Source organism: Balaenoptera physalus, assembly GCF_965194825.1.
Source record: "Balaenoptera physalus genome assembly, chromosome: 11".
Lineage (NCBI taxonomy): Eukaryota > Metazoa > Chordata > Mammalia > Artiodactyla > Balaenopteridae > Balaenoptera > Balaenoptera physalus.
The window spans coordinates 65444227-65462330 of record NC_138896.1 but is presented as its reverse complement, the minus strand read 5'-3'; the positions used below and the strand labels follow the sequence as shown (position 1 = coordinate 65462330).

The 18104-nt window shown below is 36.8% G+C and overlaps 1 protein-coding gene and 2 long non-coding RNA genes across 4 annotated transcripts in view; 2 read left to right on the top strand and 1 right to left on the bottom strand.

The window, feature by feature from the left end:
- Window positions 1-18104, top strand: part of LOC309637811 — a 203931-nt gene that overhangs the window by 150065 nt on the left and 35762 nt on the right. The gene's annotated exons all lie outside the window — the stretch shown is intronic.
- Window positions 1-18104, bottom strand: part of ULK4 (unc-51 like kinase 4) — a 545664-nt gene that overhangs the window by 495675 nt on the left and 31885 nt on the right. For both annotated transcript variants that reach the window (XM_082412745.1, XM_082412746.1), the window contains 7 exons: window positions 17586-17701; window positions 17368-17437; window positions 14687-14783; window positions 10536-10640; window positions 7366-7426; window positions 5429-5610; window positions 4498-4544 (listed from right to left, as the gene is read on the bottom strand). In XM_082412745.1, coding sequence (XP_082268871.1) covers window positions 4498-4544; window positions 5429-5610; window positions 7366-7426; window positions 10536-10640; window positions 14687-14783; window positions 17368-17437; window positions 17586-17701 — 678 coding nt within the window. The remainder of the gene's footprint in view (window positions 1-4497; window positions 4545-5428; window positions 5611-7365; window positions 7427-10535; window positions 10641-14686; window positions 14784-17367; window positions 17438-17585; window positions 17702-18104) is intronic.
- On the top strand, window positions 7433-10441 carry LOC309637812. Its single transcript, XR_014250829.1, has 2 exons — window positions 7433-8959; window positions 9302-10441. It is a non-coding gene; the product is annotated as an uncharacterized lncRNA (long non-coding RNA).

Below are 18104 nucleotides of genomic sequence, written 5' to 3'. Positions count from 1 at the left end.
ATTAAGTCAAGAGACACTAAATTTGGGCTTCCCTGGTGGCGCAATGGTTAAGAATCCACCTGCCAATGCAGGGGACACGGGTTCCAGCCCTGGTCCGGGAAGATCCCACATGCCGTGGAGCAACTAAGCCCGTGTGCCACAACTACTGAGCCTGCACTTTAGAGCTCATGTGCCACAACTACGTGCCACAACTACTGAAGCCCACATGCCTAGAGCCCATGCTCTGCAACAAGAGAAGCCACTGCAATGAGAAGCCCGCGCACCACAATGAAGAGTAGCCCCCGCTCGCCGCAACTAGAGGAAGCCCGCACACAGCAACAAAGACCCAACACAGCCAAAAATAAAAATAAATAAATAATAAACAAATAAGCAAGCAAAAAAAAAAAAAAGAGAGAGACACGAAATCCCACACCCATCCTACAGGAGTTTCAGGAGCAGAAAAAGGATGAAATAGAGATGAGGAAATCATAAGGAAATAGGAAAGCAAAAGAAAGGCTGCAGCATTTAACAGACCGACTGGCAAAGCAAATTAGTAAAAAGGGATACCTAGATACATTCTAGTAAAATTTTGCAAGCCTGGAATATAAAGAAAAATTCTTTTTTCACTGAAAAACAAAATCAAACTGGTCACATATAAGAGGAAGAAAAAGTCAGGTTGGCCCGAGTCTTCCAGAGCTGCAGCCAGCACATGAATGAGCAACAAAGCAGCATGGCACAGAGGTGAGTGTGGCCTGAAGGTGCAAGAAGGTCTCATTCAGCCTGCTATGCCTGAGCCCCAAAACCACAGGCAGAAAGCTTCAAGGAAGGAGGAACTCCAGAAGCAGAGCCTCTGAGAGATATTCTACTTAAGAAACAAAAAACAAAACAAAACAAAAAACTACCAAATAATGAAATCCCATCAACCAAGAAGTGAAGTAATTCACAAATGGAGAAACTGTATTTTAAAAATTGACAATAAGCATTTACTTTATTAAAGTATCAAACTATACTAAAAATTAGAAAATCCTTCCTAGAATATAAATATCAAAGGACCCTAAAATAAACCTGAGAAAGAACAAAGTTGAAATCACATATTCTGATTTCAAAACTTACTACAAAGCTATGGTAATCGAGACACTGTGATACTCACATAAAGACAGATTTATAAACCAAGGGAATAGAATAGAGAGCCCAGAAACAAACCCTCAGCATATATAGTCAAATGATTATCAACAAGAGTGCCAATACCGTTTAATGGGGAGAGGACAGCCTTTTCAACAAATGGTGCTGGGAAAACTGGATATAAACATAACAAAAGAATGAAACTGGACTCTTACCTAACACTGTATAAAAAAAAAAACTAACTCAAAATGGATCAAAAACCTAAATGTAAGAGCTAAAACTATAAAACCCTTAGAAAAAAACAAATGAAAAGATTTATGACATTGGTTTTGCAGTGATTTCTTAGATAGAACACTAAGAGCACAGGCAACAAAAGAAAAAATGAAAAATTAGGTTTCATCACAACTTAAAACTTTATGCAAAGGGCCCTATCAGGGTAAAAAGGCAACCCACAGAATGGGAGAAAGTATTTGTAAGTCATATACCTAATATGTGGTTAATATCTAGATATAGAACTCCCATAAATAAACAACACAAAACAACCCAATTAGAAAATGGGCAAAGGACCTGAACAGACATTTCTCCAAAGAAGGTAAATAATGGTGCTCAACATTAGTAATTAGTGAAATGCAAATCAAAACCGCAATGACATATAACTTCATACCCATTAGGAGAGCTACTATTAAAAAAAATTGAAAAAAATAAGGGTTGAAGAGGATGTGGCAAAATTGGAACCCTCATGCATTGCTGGTGAAAATGTAAAATGGTGCAGCCACTGTGCAAAACAGTTATGATGGTATCTCAAGAAGCTGAACATAACATTATCAAATAATCCAGCAATTCCACTCCTAGGTATATACACAAAAGAACTGAAAGCAGGGACTCAAACAGGATTTTTGCACCAATGCTCATAGCAGCACTACTTGCAACAGCCAAAGGTAGAAGCAACCCAAGTGTCCATCAACAAATGAAAAGATAAACTGTGGCATATACATATATGGAATATTATTCAGCCTTAAAAAGAACGACAGTCTGATACATGCTACAACACAGAAGAACTCTGAAAACATTAAGGTAAGTGAAATAAGCCAGACACAAAAGGACAAATGTATGATCCCACTTATATTAGGCACCTACAACAGGGAAATTCATAGAAACAAAAAGTAAAACAAAGGTTATCCGGGACTGGGAGGAGGAGGGATGGGAGTTACTGGTTAATGGGTAACAGCTTCTGTTCGGAATAATGAAAAAGTTCTGGAAATTGATAGTGACCGTGGTTGCACAACATACGTATCGCAATATACGTAATGCCACTGAACTATACACTTAAAATGGCTAAAATGGTAAATTCTGTTATGTATATTTTATAATTAATAAAATTTTTTAAATTAAAATATTATGCATTACCTGTGAATTATACTTCAATAAAGTTGATTGGCAAATGCTATAAAATTTGATAAGTATTCATTGTTAAAAGTTCTAACAAAACAGCACTTTTACACACATTGACTGGGAATGCATGTTGATATCATGTTTCTACAGAGCATTTCAGCAATTTATCAGAAGTCACAAAAATATCTATTGCCCTCTACCCATTCGTTCTAACTCTACAAATCTGCCCTTAGGGGAAAAAGCAAAAATAGGCATGAAGATTTAAGTGCAAAATGTTCATCAATATATTATTTACAATATTATAATACTATCCAAAAATAGGGAAGGGTAAATAAAATGATCAAATATTCATAGCATATAAAAAGAGGCATACCATAAAAAAATCTTAGACAAATAATTAGTGACATTAAAAGAATACATGTTATAAAGTGAAGAGAAACATACAAAACTATATGTTATTTTATTTTGTTTTTCTATATGCTGAACAAAGCCAAGGAATAAACATACATACTTCAACAGTGATTGTCCCCCAGCTAAGTTAAAGACCCTTATCATATGCTATCAAGGTGATATGACCCAGGACAGAGAAGGCCTCGCTGGAAGAAGAAGTATTTGAATGGAGAAAGAGAGTAAAAGAAGGCTCCAAGCATAGGGTTTATCTATCCATATTTTCCTCAAATTAAAACTGTTTTACAATTAAACTTAAATCTAAAAAATGGAAAAAAATAGTAGTACCTGGAAAGGATTACGAATGTCTGTTTTTTAAAAATCAGCAGAGGGCACCCTATTCAAGGATATAATTTGTTTTAGCTGAAGTGCTAAGATTTTTTTGTTGGTTTCTTTTACAGTGAGCATACCACAATCCTCCTCAAAGTTTAACATGCCCAAAAATGATCTAAAAATCCTATTTTGTAACGCCAGATTTTACCTTGGGAGAGTAACATTAGAAGATGTGTAGGAATAATTATCCAAAAAAGCATTTTGTGAACACCTACTGTTTCCCCTATGTTTTGGCAGCATGGAAGAATAATTACTAACCTACCACTGGCACATTTTACAAAACCCCTTCACATTCAAGTTTTCACAAGCTTCTCAACAATAATACAAGATAAGTAGGATTGATAACACTAACTTCCAAACCCCCAAAATACACTAAGCACCCACTAAGAACCAAGCACTGTGCAAGGTATTTCATACACCTACTTCATTCAAAATTTAATTGTAAAGAATATATATAACTGAATCACTTTGCTGTACACCTGAAACTAACAACATTGTAAATCAACTATACTTCAATTAAAACAAATTTGATTGTTACCAAAAATCTATGAAGTTGATACACTTTCCCCATCTTACAGATGAGTAAACTGACACTCAGCAGTTATAATAATTTGCCTGGGGGCAGATTTGTGAGCTACACCCACATCTGTCTGAATCCAAAGCACTTTCATCATCCCACAAACAGTCCCCCAGAAGCTGAGACTCGGAAAGAGGTAATCAATCATCTGACCAAGTCTCACTGGCAACCAGAGCACAGAGCCTTCTTACACTTTAATGAGCTTTTCACCAAGTATGCTGCCCCCATATAAGCAAGTACACATCCTTCCATCAGGAGTTTACAGATCACAATCTCATTAGATTTTGTAAACCACCTTAAGGAAAGATAAAGTGGCAAGGGAAAACGCTTTAGAAGCGTAACTAAATTAAAACACAGGGATAATTGTAAAGTATTTGATAAAGAATATTCAAAAGAGTAACCATTAATAAAGCTTCCAGATGTAGTTTACATAACCTTGGAATTATATTTATAATATCAGGATAAGGACTATTTTGAGATCTTTTTAAATGGACAACTGGGATGCCTACAGCAAGTGCTATGATTCAGAGTCATCATTACTTTAGACTATTTCGTGATAAGAATTTAGGACTATGTGCTTTTGATAAATATGTATGTTTTAACTACTTAATAAAATAATAATTTATTAAGATATAAATATTACTTACCTATCCCAGTTTGGAGCTATTCGCAAATGCTGGGTTAGCAACTGGAACTAGAATAAAAAATTAAGATGTATTTCATTCATGAAATGACACAGAAAGTGACCACTAAGTTAACAAATCAAACCTGTATACATATGAAAGGCAAATCCTGCACCAAGGAAATTAATTATATTCAGTGCTTTTGCATCTTTGTAAATATAAGATAAAAATAAAAACTAAGAACAAGAACGTTCAGTTTCTCCAACTCAATTATATTCCCTAAATATGCCTCTGCCCCTCACCCCACAAACACACACCAAGTACCAAATAAGGAACTGTAATACTATCCTGGAAGAATATGAACTTAAATTTTTTCAAGCCAGTTCCCAAACAAAGGCCCACAAGGGAAAATGCCCCAGACCACTGTAACTCCTTTCTGAGGATGACTTCAAAAGCTCTGCCAAATTCCCACGGTTTCATCGATGAATCAAGACGGTCCAAGAAATATCTCCAGGGGAAGAAGGAAAAAGAAAAGTCTTAGAGACTCAGTTCCCCGTTCAGTGTCACATCGGAAACCTTGGAATTTACCAGGAAGACCCAGTAAAAAGAGCCCGTATTCCACGTGGGCAGTTCACTCCAGCAGCTGATGAAAAGACCGCTGTCTTATGATTTCACAGATGAAAAATACCTTACAAGTTAACGTAAAATGCAAGCTGAGCGTTACCAAAGGAGTTGTTCAAAATCACTGTCGATTCAACTGCTTTTAGATCTAAGCATTAAACAGAGGACAATTCTGGCAAATCTATCATCTTGATGAGTCACTTTTTTTTCACTGTAATTAAATCGTATTAGTATTTTAGCCCTTGTTTTAATCTCTACAGAAATAAGAGTTACGTGCAGAAGGAAAGCTGCAAGTCCGTGATAGGAGTCTTTACTTCCCGACTTAACTACGTACCAGGGGTGAGTGGAGGAGCCTGGTGGCCACCTCCCTGTGCCCGGCCGCCACGCACAAGTAGCAAAGGAGATTCAGCTTGGCTCGGGAGGCCGCTGTGCTCTTCTCGGGGGAGTCGATCTGTGAGCACACTTGTTGCAGAAAGTCATTCCAATCTTGGTCTTTTAGAAATACTAATTTATCCACTGCAGAGGAAAGAAAATATTAAAAGTGGGGATCATGTGAAAAAGGACTGCTGAGAACATTACAAGAGGAATAAAATGGAACACAGAATGTCAATACCTAAGGTGAGGGCACACAGAAAATTATAACTTTACACTGTCAAAACCAAAAATACTCTAAAGATGTCATTACTTTTATTTGCTCTTCTATGTGCATCTCTTTTTCTCCCCATGGAGACGTTTTGAACTATGTCAATGAAACCTATGCTTAAAAAAAGAAGGTATGGGCTTCCCTGGTGGCGCAGTGGTTAAGAATCTGCCTGCCAATGCAGGGGACACGGGTTCGAGCCCTGGTCCGAGAAGATCCCACATGCCACGGAGCAACTAAGCCCGTGCGCCACAACTACTGAGCCTGTGCTCTACAGCCCGCGAGCCACAACTACTGAAGCCCGTGTGCCACAACTACTGAAGCCCGTGCGCCTAGAGCCTGTGCTCTGCAACAAGAGAAGCCACCACAATGAGAAGCCTGTGCCCCGCAACAAAGAGTAGCCCCCACTCACTGCAACTAGAGAAAGCCCGCGTGCAGCGGCGAAGACCCAATGCAGCCAAAAATTAAATAAATGAATAAATAAATAAATTAAAAAAAAAAAAGAAGGTAGATGCCTAAATTTAGGACAATGTTCTTGCAACCAAGGACATAACAAAATGCAAACTTAAATAAAACTACTATGGAAAAAACAAGATACCCTTTGCATAAATAAAGCAACCTAGCCTTAAAGTACTGGAAAAGCCAAAATTTCTACAGATGTTATAAGGTCCCAGTGAAATTACTAGTAAACATAACTAGGTTAATACAAAGCTGAAATCATCTGGGAGTCCCACCTCCAAACCCCTATACAAACAAAAGACAAAAACTGGGAAATGAAATGCCAACTAAAATTAACATAGTTTCACCTAATCTCTATATTTAAACAAAATAAGCTATAACAATAATTTCCTAAAATAATTCAAAGTAAAGGGGGAAAGGGACAGAATATTACTTTGAGATAATTTTCCTCTAAGTTTTCATAAATAGTGCTTCTACTTGGAATAGTTTATTTAAATTTGAACATATGCTGTTTATTTTGAATTTACTTTGATTTGATTTCAAATCATAGATTCTACTCTAGCTATGATGAAGAATTTTTCCAGATCTAGTTTAACAGCTTAAAATATAACTTATCAAACAAAATACATCAAAATTTAAAGTATAAGAAAAACTCTTATACTCACCCTAAGTAAGACTTTCTGTTAGGGGAAAGGAAATGTAATAATCAACCTTTAAGTATCTCCAGTCCTACATCAACCCCACAAAAGCGAACCATCTGACCCTGATCTCAACTGCCCTACTCCCTCAAGTAGAATCTCGATTCTTCACTGTGGTTTCCAACCCTCTGTACCCATAAGAGCACCATTAATGTTGGAAGTTCAACTGGCTTTACAAGGGAAAGGACAGGTGAAGGGCTCACCCATTCAACAGGAAAACTCGCCCAGTTTCATAGGAACTTTCCCACTCACAAGAGTACTGAGCAGCCTAGACCCAGCTGAGTAAGGTCAAACGCTGGCTCAAATGGATTACAGGTTGTTTATAATTTATACAGTGTCTCAAGAATATAGCCAGTTGGCAAGAAAATAAAAATTTAGCTATTCATAAATAAAATATTCCATTTGCTATTAAATTTCATATTTGTATTTGTCTGCCATGAATCTATGTGCTTGATAAGCCCTTTATGATCTTACCTGAATGTGCTGGTAGATGCAATATTTTCGGATCATATTTAATTGGTGGTTGTTTCATTATCTGTGGTTAAAAAAACAAAACAAAACCTTTTAAGATGGGTATCTATCTCCTGATATGTCTCCTATATCAGATTATAAATCAATGCGGACAGAAAAGAACACTGTAAAATTTATCACCAAAAAGAATAAGCACTCAACAAAGCCCTTTCAGATTAAAATATACAAATATAGGTAATAATGTATAAAATAAAATCATTTCAATTGATATCTTCAATAAAATAAAGCTTCATGGAAAAGGGTCACCCTATCCTGGCTTACTCTTAGGCTAATTTACCTCTAGCTTAGAAATTTACTCACTCAACAAATATTTATTGGATACCTGCCAGGGTGAGGCACTATGCTAAGTGCTAAGGGGGATACAAAGACATAAAAGACATGATCCTACTGCCAGAGAGCTGACACACTGGTTAGAAAGATAAGACAAACATCTGTGAAACAACAGAAAAACATGAAATATTTAAATTAGAATGCAAAACAGGCGGGACATAATTACAGACAAAATACTTCGGAGAAATGTTTCTAAAAAGATAGAGAATCAGAAAGGACTTTAGGTTGATGTGGTCAGGGCAGGGTTTATGGAAGACCTGGAAAGTGGCATGAGGTCTTGAAGAGCGGTTAGGACTTGATGATTGAATTGGCGAAGAAACAATTTCATGAATAGGAAAGCACACGATTTCCTTGAGCAAAGTGAGGAAAACGTATAGCAGCTGGATCCATGAGTTTGGAATAGCTGGGGTACTTCAACATGACACTTTTAATTAAAAAATTCAACCATCGAACTTCCCTGGTGGCGCAGTGGTTAAGAATCCTCCTGCCAGTGCAAGGGACATGGGTTCAAGCCCTGGTCTGGGAAGATCCCACATGCTGAGGAGCAACTAAGCCCGCAAGCCACAACTACTGAGCCCGAGTGCCACAACTACTGAAGCCCGTGCGCCTAGAGCCCACACTCCGCAACAAAGAGAAGCCACCACAATGAGAAACCCGCACTCCGCAATGAGGAGTGCCCCCGCTCGCCGCAACTACAGAAAGCCGGCATGCAGCAACGAAGACCCAATGCAGCCAAAAATAATTAATTAAAAAAAAAAAATTCAATCATCATTTCTATGTCTAACTTCTCCAAAACCTCTCTACAGAGCATCTTTTAAACTTCTGCTGGTAGTATTCTCACCAAAAATGCATATCCTCATTCTAATCATGAGAAACACTTAGGCAAACCCAAATTGAGGGACATTCTACAAAATATTAATACCTGCCCAGTACTCTTCAAAGTGTCAAGGTCATGAGAGACAAGGAAAGAATAAGAAATTACCACATGACTGTAAAGGACAAGGACAGATTGGATCAAACTAAGGAGGCATAAAAACCAACTGTAACATGGGATCCTGGAACATAAGAAGAAGAGCACTGGTGGCACAACTGATGAAATTCAAATCAGTTCATCAGTTAATAGCACTGTACCAATGTCAGTCCCCTGGTTTTGCTAACAGTACTGTGTTCCTGTACAATATTAACACTAAGAGAAGCTGGGTAAAAGGTATACAGTAGGGCTTCCCTGGTGGCGCAGTGGTTGAGAATCTGCCTGCCAATGCAGGGGACACGGGTTCGAGCCCTGGTCTGGGAAGATCCCACATGCCGCGGAGCAACTAGGCCCGTGAGCCACAACTACTGAGCCTGCGCGTCTGGAGCCTGTGCTCCGCAACAAGAGAGGCCACGATAGTGAGAGGCCCGCGCACCGCGATGAAGAGTGGCCCCCGCTTGCCGCAACTAGAGAAAGCCCTAGCACAGAAACGAAGACCCAAAATAGCAATCAATCAATCAATCAATAAATCAATAAATAAATCTTAAAAAAAAAAAAAAAAAAAAAAAAAAAAAAAAGGTATACAGTAAGTCTACTATTTTTGAACCTTTAAGTCTAAAATTAGTTCAAAATTAAAAGTTAAAAAAAAAACTTCTAAGTTTTCCCAGAAACAACTAAGTGTTGTTATAAAAAGAAAGAAATACAGAATATGGTCAAAAGATCGCACAAATTGTTCTAGAAGTTCCACTGGGAAAATGCCCTGTTACACATTAACTTTGGTATAATATACAGTTACTCTGCCAGATACCTGAATGCATAAAAAGAGATAGCGCCATTATGAAAAATAGCTGAGTAATCTATATTAAATGTTGTCTGTCTAGTAAATAAACATTCATCTAAGAAGCCTTTTGTTCCAAACTATAGAAACTTCCCCAGTGAGATGAAACAGTCATAAATTAATAAAGAAAAAGACATTTTAAAAAAAGGAAGAAAATAAAAATGCATAATAGGTGGTGAAATGTGTGTTGGAGCTGGAAATCAACAGAAAACAGAGGAACTGAGAAACTAATTTTCTTTTCCAAGGAGAGTACTCATCATTCCCTACTAATACAGTATTATATTCCACAGATGTGAAGCAATGAAAATCCCACTGGGTTAGAAGTGCATTGTAACCATGACTCCCAAGCTCCCCATGTCTCCCCATCATCTGCCCTGCAATCCTGACAACCTATGAGAGGTGTGGTCTCTCCATGATCTGCCCACCACCCCAGTCTGGTGAGTGCTGCTCTCTGACATCTGCCTTCACAACACATCAGCGAGGAGAATGTCTGGAGTAATTCACCTAAGTGAGTATGGAGAAATGAAGGGACTGAGGCTAAGGTCTGAGGTCTAGAAGTCAGCAGCCACTCTCCAGCTCATGTACTGACAGGCAGAGCTGCTGCAAAGGGGGAAGAAAACTTACCCTTCCAGTGAAGGAGAGGGTGATGCAGGAAGAGGAGAGGGTTACAGAAAGGGTGAGGGTTAGGAATGTAGACACACAGCAGGAAAGAAAGAAAAGCAGACGACAACAAGAACAGGAGAGAAAATAAGGCAAAGAAGGGACTTCCCTAGTGGTCCAGCGGTTAAGACTCTGCGCTTCCACTGAAAGGGGGCGTGGATTCAATCCCTGGTCGGGGAACTAAGATCCCGCATGCAGCATGGCCAAAAAATAAATAAATATTTTTTTTTTAAAAAGGAAAATAAGGCAAAGAATACTGGGAATGAAAACATCACCCAGATTTCAGCCCTCGGTTGTTAGGGTGCCTTCCCGCACCTTCGGATTGTCAATAATTGGGGTGATGACAAGATCTGAGTCTGTGTAGATAAGCTCTCTCATCCGGGACTCCAGTTCCTGCTGACTCAGGTGTCCACTTGTAATCTGAAACAAGAACAAAAATTAGACCCGGTTTCTGTGACTAGCGAAAAGCTTTAAGAGACGGAGCTAGTAAGACGCTGAGTAGACTCCAAGGAAAAAGGTCACCTGTATCAACGGACCTCCACTGCTATTCAAAACACTTCCACAGACAGTCTCATCTGATCTTCACAAAAATCCTAAATCTGGTGTATCATTATTCCCATTTTTACAGATGAAAAAAACAAGGCTCAGAGAAAGTAACTGACTTGCTTGTGTTTACCAGGACGGCTGGTTAGAACTAGAAAACAGATCTTCTATAGTTTGATGTTCTAAACTATGATGAGACAAATTGGTCTTTCAATTACCAGCATGGTTGTTATCTTTCATCTACCAAAACTTAATCAGCTTATTTCTGCTTTACAGAATATTGAATATGAAGTTTAAATTACAGCATAAAAAAATTTCAAGCTGAAGTACTGACCTGTTATATAAGTATTAAACACCCATATCTTTACAAATCCTAGTTAAAGTGGAATTGACACATAATGAAAATGAATAACTAGATGTTCCCCATCAGTTATTCAAGATGTTTCTTTGTGCTCTCCTTAAACTTAACTTTTATTCCTAGTGCTATGCCTTAGTATTTCACATCAGAAAAAAAAAAAAAAAGAGGATTTATGCATTAAGAACTTCCACTGAAACTTTGACCGAAAAAATGCTAACCAGAAAATCAAATCAGTGAAGTGAAAGATAAGTAGAAAAAGAAATGATCCAAAACTAAGGTAAGGGACAGAATAATTAGCTAACAAAGTTCCTGGAAACCACAACAACCCTTCTTCAACTTAGAAGACAGACATATTAAAAACACATGAAGAATAAGTGAGGAACTTTGGTAAAAAATGTGTTAAAAAAAATTTAAGACCATGGACTTTCAAAACAGATAAACTTGAAAGAAAAGCCGAAATGAAGTCAACTGAAAAACCTTTACAATAATCTAAAAATGAGCAAAGTAGACCAATTAGAAAATTATATGTAAAAATTAATTTCATATACATAAAGTAAATATATGCACAAAAACAGGTTATAAAAATACAATATCCCATTCACAATGGCAAAAAATAAGCTGTTAAATAAAATGCTCAGGACTAAACTAAGTAATCAAAAATTGCAAGGAGGTCTTACATATTAAATGAAAAAATTAAGTGATAAAATTATGTTCCCTTGTTTAAAAATGAACAAACAGGGGCTTCCCTGGTGGCGCAGTGGTTAAGACTCCGCCTGCCAATGCAGGGGACACGGGTTCGAGCCCTGGTCCGGGAAGATCCCACATGCTGCGGGGCAACTGAGCCCGTGCGCCACAACTACTGAGCCTGTGCTCTAGAGCCCATGCTCCGCAACAAGAGAAGCCCCTGCTCGCCACAACTAGAGAAAGCCCATGCGCAGCAACGAAGACCCAACGCAGCTAGTAAACAAACTTAGAAATTTATTTTAAAAAATTATAAAACATAAGCTCCCTTACTTATATAATTAGTGCTTAAATATTCTCAATAAAATGATTACATACAATAAACATCTGGCAGAAGAAATTCAACATCTATCGCATTTCAGAATGCATTTTTTACTTTTACACTGATTTTCTCACATATAACCAAACAATTATTAGCGCAGTGAGATTTTATTACAACCTATTTACATTTCATTTCAATACAAAATTAAGTTTCACATGGTTCGAATGCATTTCACATTACATAAAAAATACAGCAACAACTGCAATAAGTACAATAAAAGATAACTTGGTAAATTTTTTACTTCAAAATATTTCTGCATTCAAAAAAACTATGATTGAAGGAAATTAAAGAATACCTAAATACATAGAAAGACATCCCATGTTTGTGGAAGAAAACTTTATATTGTTAGCATGGCGATACTCCTCAAATTGACCTAGAGATTCAACACAATTGCTGTCACAATCCCACCTGGCTTCTTTGCAGAAACTGACGAACTGATCCTAAAATTCATATGGAAATGCAAAAGACCCAGAATAGCCAAAAACAAAAAACTTTGAAAAAGAACAAAGTCAGGAATCATACTTCCTAATTTCAAAACTTACTAAAAAGCCACAGCAATTAAGACACTGTGCTAGTAGCATGACAAAAGACATATCGATCAATGGAATAGAACTGAGAGTCCAGAAGTAAACCTTCACATTTATAGTTAATTAATATTCAACAAGAATTCCAAGACATTATTTAATGTCTTGGGGAAAGAAGAGCCTTCTCAACAAACGGTGCTGAGGCAACTGGATATCCACATGCAAAACAAAGAAGCTGGACCCCCTACCTCATGCCATATGCAAAAATTAACTCAAAATGGATTACAGACCTAAATGTAAGAGCTAAGCATAGAAATAAACCTTCATGACCTTAGAGTAGGCAACTGTTTCTTAGTTATGTCACCAAGAGTACACAGGCAACAACAAACACACGAAAAAGATAATTTGGTCTACATCAGAATTTAAAACTTCTGTGCTCCAAAGGACACCATCAAGAAAGTGAAAGGACAATTCACAGAACGGGAGAAAATGTTTATAAATCATATATCTATAATATATAAAGAATTCCCACAACTCAATAATGGGCAAAAGGTTTGAATAGACATTCTTCCAAAGAAAATATACAAATGGCCAATAAGCACATGAAAAGATGCTCAACATCATTAGCCAACAGGGAAATGAAAATTAAAACTCCAGTGAGATATAATTTCACACCTACTAGGATGGCTGTAACCAAAAAGAGACAATGCAGCACTATTCACAATAACCAAAAGGTTGAAGCATCCCAAGTGTGCATCGAAAGATGAATTAATAAATTGGTACATACACACAATGGAATATTATTCAGACTTAAAAAGGAATGAAATTCCTGATACACGCTACAACATGGATGGATCATGAAGACATTATGCTAAGTGAAATAAGCCAGATACAAAAGGACAAATATTGTATGATTCCACTTATATAAGGCTACTAGGCAAATTCATAGAAGCAGAAAGTAGAACAGTGGTTGCCAGGGGTTGGGGTTGAGGGGAGGGGTGGGGAGGGGGGAATGGATAGTGGTGATGGTTACATAACAGTGTGAATGTACTTAATGCCACCAAACTGTACACTTAAAAATGGTTAAAAAGGTAAATTTTATGTAATGTGTATTTTACCACACTTTCTTAAAAGACATAATAACAAGTTTTGGTGAGGATGTGCAAAAATTGGAACCCTCATACACTGGTGCTGAGAATGTAAAATGGTACAGCTGCTTTGGAAAACAATTTGGCAGTTCTTCAAAAGGTTAAACAGTTACCATATGATGCAGCATAGTACACACATCCACACAAAGATGTACACAAATGCTCATTGCAGCATTACTCAGAATAGCCAAAAGGGGAAACCCATCCAAATGTCCACAAATGGATGAATGGAAAAATAAAATGTGGTATATACAACAGAATATTATTGGGCAGTAAAAAGGAATATAGTATTGATACATGGTACAATTTGGATGAATCTTAAAAACATTACGCTAAGTGAAAAAAGCCAGTCACAAAAGATCACATATTGTATGATCCCATTTATATGAAATGTCTGGGATAGGCATATTTATAAAGACAGAAAGTAGATGAGTGGTTGCCTCAGGCAAGAGGGTAGAGAAACTGGAAGAAAATAGGAGTGACTGCTAATGAGTATAGGGCTTCTTTGCGGGATGACGAGCATTCTAAAACTGACTGTGCTGATGACTGCATAACTCTGTGACTACGCTAAAAGCCCCTGAATTATACACTTTAAATGGGTGAATTATATGGTGTGTCAATTATATCTCAACAAAGCTGTTATCAAAAAAACACCTATGAAGCACCTCTCTCTTAAGAGTACTTACTAGAAAAACCAGTGATAATCAAGGAAGATGACGTAGTTGTAAATTTTGCAATTAGAAACATAGTTCAGAGATTAACTTGCAATTATTCTTCTGAGTCTCTGTACCCTACGTAAAAAGAAAGAAGAAAATTCCATCCCTGCTTACCTTAGTCAAGGGAGAAGTCTTCTGTGGTGAATTTTGAGTCATAGCCTCACCAGGATTTAATGCCACTGCAGTGCTGGTTCTTGGAGTAGGACGAGAACTGAAAAATGCACACCAGTTAACATTACTCACATTTCAGAAACTTTATCCTGTTTACTATTTTCTGGGTTAAAAAACACGTCTCATGAAAAACGGTAGAATATGATGATTCTATGTGATCTTGTTAGATTTTAAAAACTTTAAACTCTAATTTGTGTTTATGACACTACTTTTTTTAATGTCAATATTATGACATAGAAAAAAATATATATATATGTGTCATCTTGGGCATGTTACTTAACTTCTTGTCTCATATGTAAAATGGGATAGTAGTAGTATTGTTGGGAAATTATGTGAGATAGTATATGTAATGTAGAGCACTTAGAATGGTATATGGTTCAACCAAAGACTATATATGTGTTTGCTTTCTTCATGGTATTTTATTGTGTATATGCAATATAATTAACTTAGCTAGTTTCCCATTGATCAATGTATAGCATTTTCAATTCCTCTGCTATTCCAATGTTGTTGTCAATATCCTTATATATCCATTACCATTGGGAAAAAAAAAAGATAGTCTCCTTATTTTTCTCCTAAAAGATTAGCTTTTCATATTTAGATGTTCATTATTCTTATGGTTGTTTGATTTTTGTATTTGGTTTGTATTAGAAATCTATGACTATTCCCACTGCCACCCTTAAGTAAAATAAATCACCTTTAAATAAAATAAAATAAATCCCAAAAGTAAGTTAGCTATGGTGTTAGAAGTTAGGACAGTGGTCACCTTTAAGGAAGAAAGAAAGGTATAATTATATTTACTGATCAGGGTGGTAGGTGTGTTCACTTTGCTGATATACAATGAGCTACAAACTAATGATCTGTACATTTTTCTGTATACATGTTTTAGTGGTGTGCTAAAGCTGGTTCACCCTAGTTCATGAGGGCCAATTGTTAAACAGGAATTTGTGAGTCAAGTGTCAAACTGTTGGTAGCTTAAAATTAACCATTAAGAGAGTACTTACATCATTAATTTAACAAAAATTACAAATGAGGGCTTCCCTGGTGGCGCAGTGGTTGAGAGTCTGCCTGCCAATACAGGGGACACGGGTTCGAGCCCTGGTCTGGGAAGATCCCACATGCCGCGGAGCAACTAAGCCCGTGAGCCACAACTGCTGAGCCTGCGCCTCTGGAGCCCGTGCTCCACAACAGGAGAGGCCGCGACAGTGAGAGGCCCGCGCACCGCGATGAAGAGTGGCCCCCGCTTGCCGCAACTAGAGAAAGCCCTTGCACAGAAACGAAGACCCAACACAACCAAAAATTAATTAATTAAAAAAAAAATTACAAATGAGCAATTTTTCTTTTCCCAAACTACATGTATTTCTGTTATACTGCAATAAAAAAAGTTTAAAAAAAAAAAAAAACTGTTTTCAAAGTAATTTCCTGGGTAATTGTTTTTTTTTATTTGGAGCTTCTATGCTATATACAGTATTTTCTGTTTTAACCAGAAACCTAAAAAAAAAAAAGATTTTATTTTTTTAATGTCTGCTGATCTAGGCAGGATTAACATAATAAAATAGAACAGATATTCTACAAAGCATAGACAATGTTTACAATTTTATTTCATAAAATGTTTGAAATGGAAAATTACCTTGGTACCTACTTAAGCAACAAGTTATATTCTGCATCTATTTTTAATGATTCCTCCTACACTTATCAATGGCTGCCATACTCTGTGGACCACTCCATTACACCCAGGTCTCTGATTTTGAGTCTTTTGCATTTTAATAAATTCTTCCATTCACATCATTTTGGTCTCTTTTGATGAATTCCTTCAAATTTCCAAATATCACCCCTCCTTCATTTACTTGCCTTTTTATTCATTCATTAAACAAGGACTTACTTAGGTCATAAAATATACCAGAGATTGTACAAAATTTTTTTTAAAAAACTGAATTTAAAATGCCTAAGATATATATAAATAAATTTAACATGCTTTATATTTAAATATGGGTAAAACAAATCAGGAATATATAAATAAATTTAACATGCTTTATATTTAAATATGGGTAAAACAAATCAGGAAATTTTAGTTTATCATTATAACCCCTATGTCATGAAATTAAACTATTTCTCTATGAGAGTAAAACTATAAATAAAATATAACACAATATTTACACATTAATAAAATTTTAAATACACTGGTCTTAATCACTTTAAATACCATTCTGATTTTATTATTTCAATGATTGCAAATATTATTTAAGCCTCCCAGATAAAACGACATTTAAATAAAAACACAGCCTGTTCTTTTTCTATAAGTCTTTATCTAAATAAAGCTGGAGTTCTGCAATTTTAAATTTAATTTTATTTGAAGTAGAAGTACAAAATGAAAAAGTTTTAATTAACCCTTATAAATAGGAAAAATAAGGTGGTTTGGTTAAAATTTTTTAAAAATACATAGCAAAGTCTACATTCCATTGGCCAGCACTTAACAGTAACTTTGAAAGTAGAGTGAGACTGGAATTTGCATTTATCCCTGTCCTTTATTTCTGTGTAACATGGTTTACCAGCCAGACAACAGACACTTTAAGAAGATTTCACTTTCATCTCCCATGGATCCCTTACTGCTCTGTCATTTTACATACCTGAGAAGAAACATGGACTCATTCAACTGACCCCCAAGAGTGCTCTTAGGCTGCAACTCAGATGGATTTTCTGTGGCAGGAAGGTAAAACAATATCCATCAATGAACAAAAATATGAGCAGGGCACGACGTACACAGAGATTTAAAGAGAAAGGTAACACAAATTAGGAACTCTCAGAAATAGCATTCTGAGTTCAGTAGTGCCAAATGAAAGCTCACCTAGTCTGAAGGCGTGACTGAGTTGCTGACCACTCTTCTCCCCTTTTGCTTGTCCACAATGAGGGCTCTTCAGAAGCTCCTTGGCATCTTGTGACCCAGAATACTCCAGGTTTCTGCTGTTCAACAATAGAAACCCAACACAATCAAGCTTACTACTGAGCTTTCTGTAGAGTTTTCTCTGTCAAACAAGAGGTTGGAAAAGATACCTAAACTGCACAGGACATTTGGCAAAACTATTGAGTTAGAGGGAGTTCCCTGGCGGTCCAGTGGTTAGGACTCCACTCTTTCACTGCCAGGGCCCGGGTTCAACCCCTGGTCGGGGAACTAAGATCCTGCAAGCTGTGTGCGTGGCCAGAAAAAAAAAACAACTAGCGAGTTAGAAAAGTAATATTTTTCATTGAGGAGCTAAAATGAGCACTTACTACATGCTAGGTATTGTGCTAAGAAGCCTATAAACCTTATCCCTGAAAAATAAGTAACAGCAGGCAGATCGGAGAAGTAAACCAGAACTCAAGATAT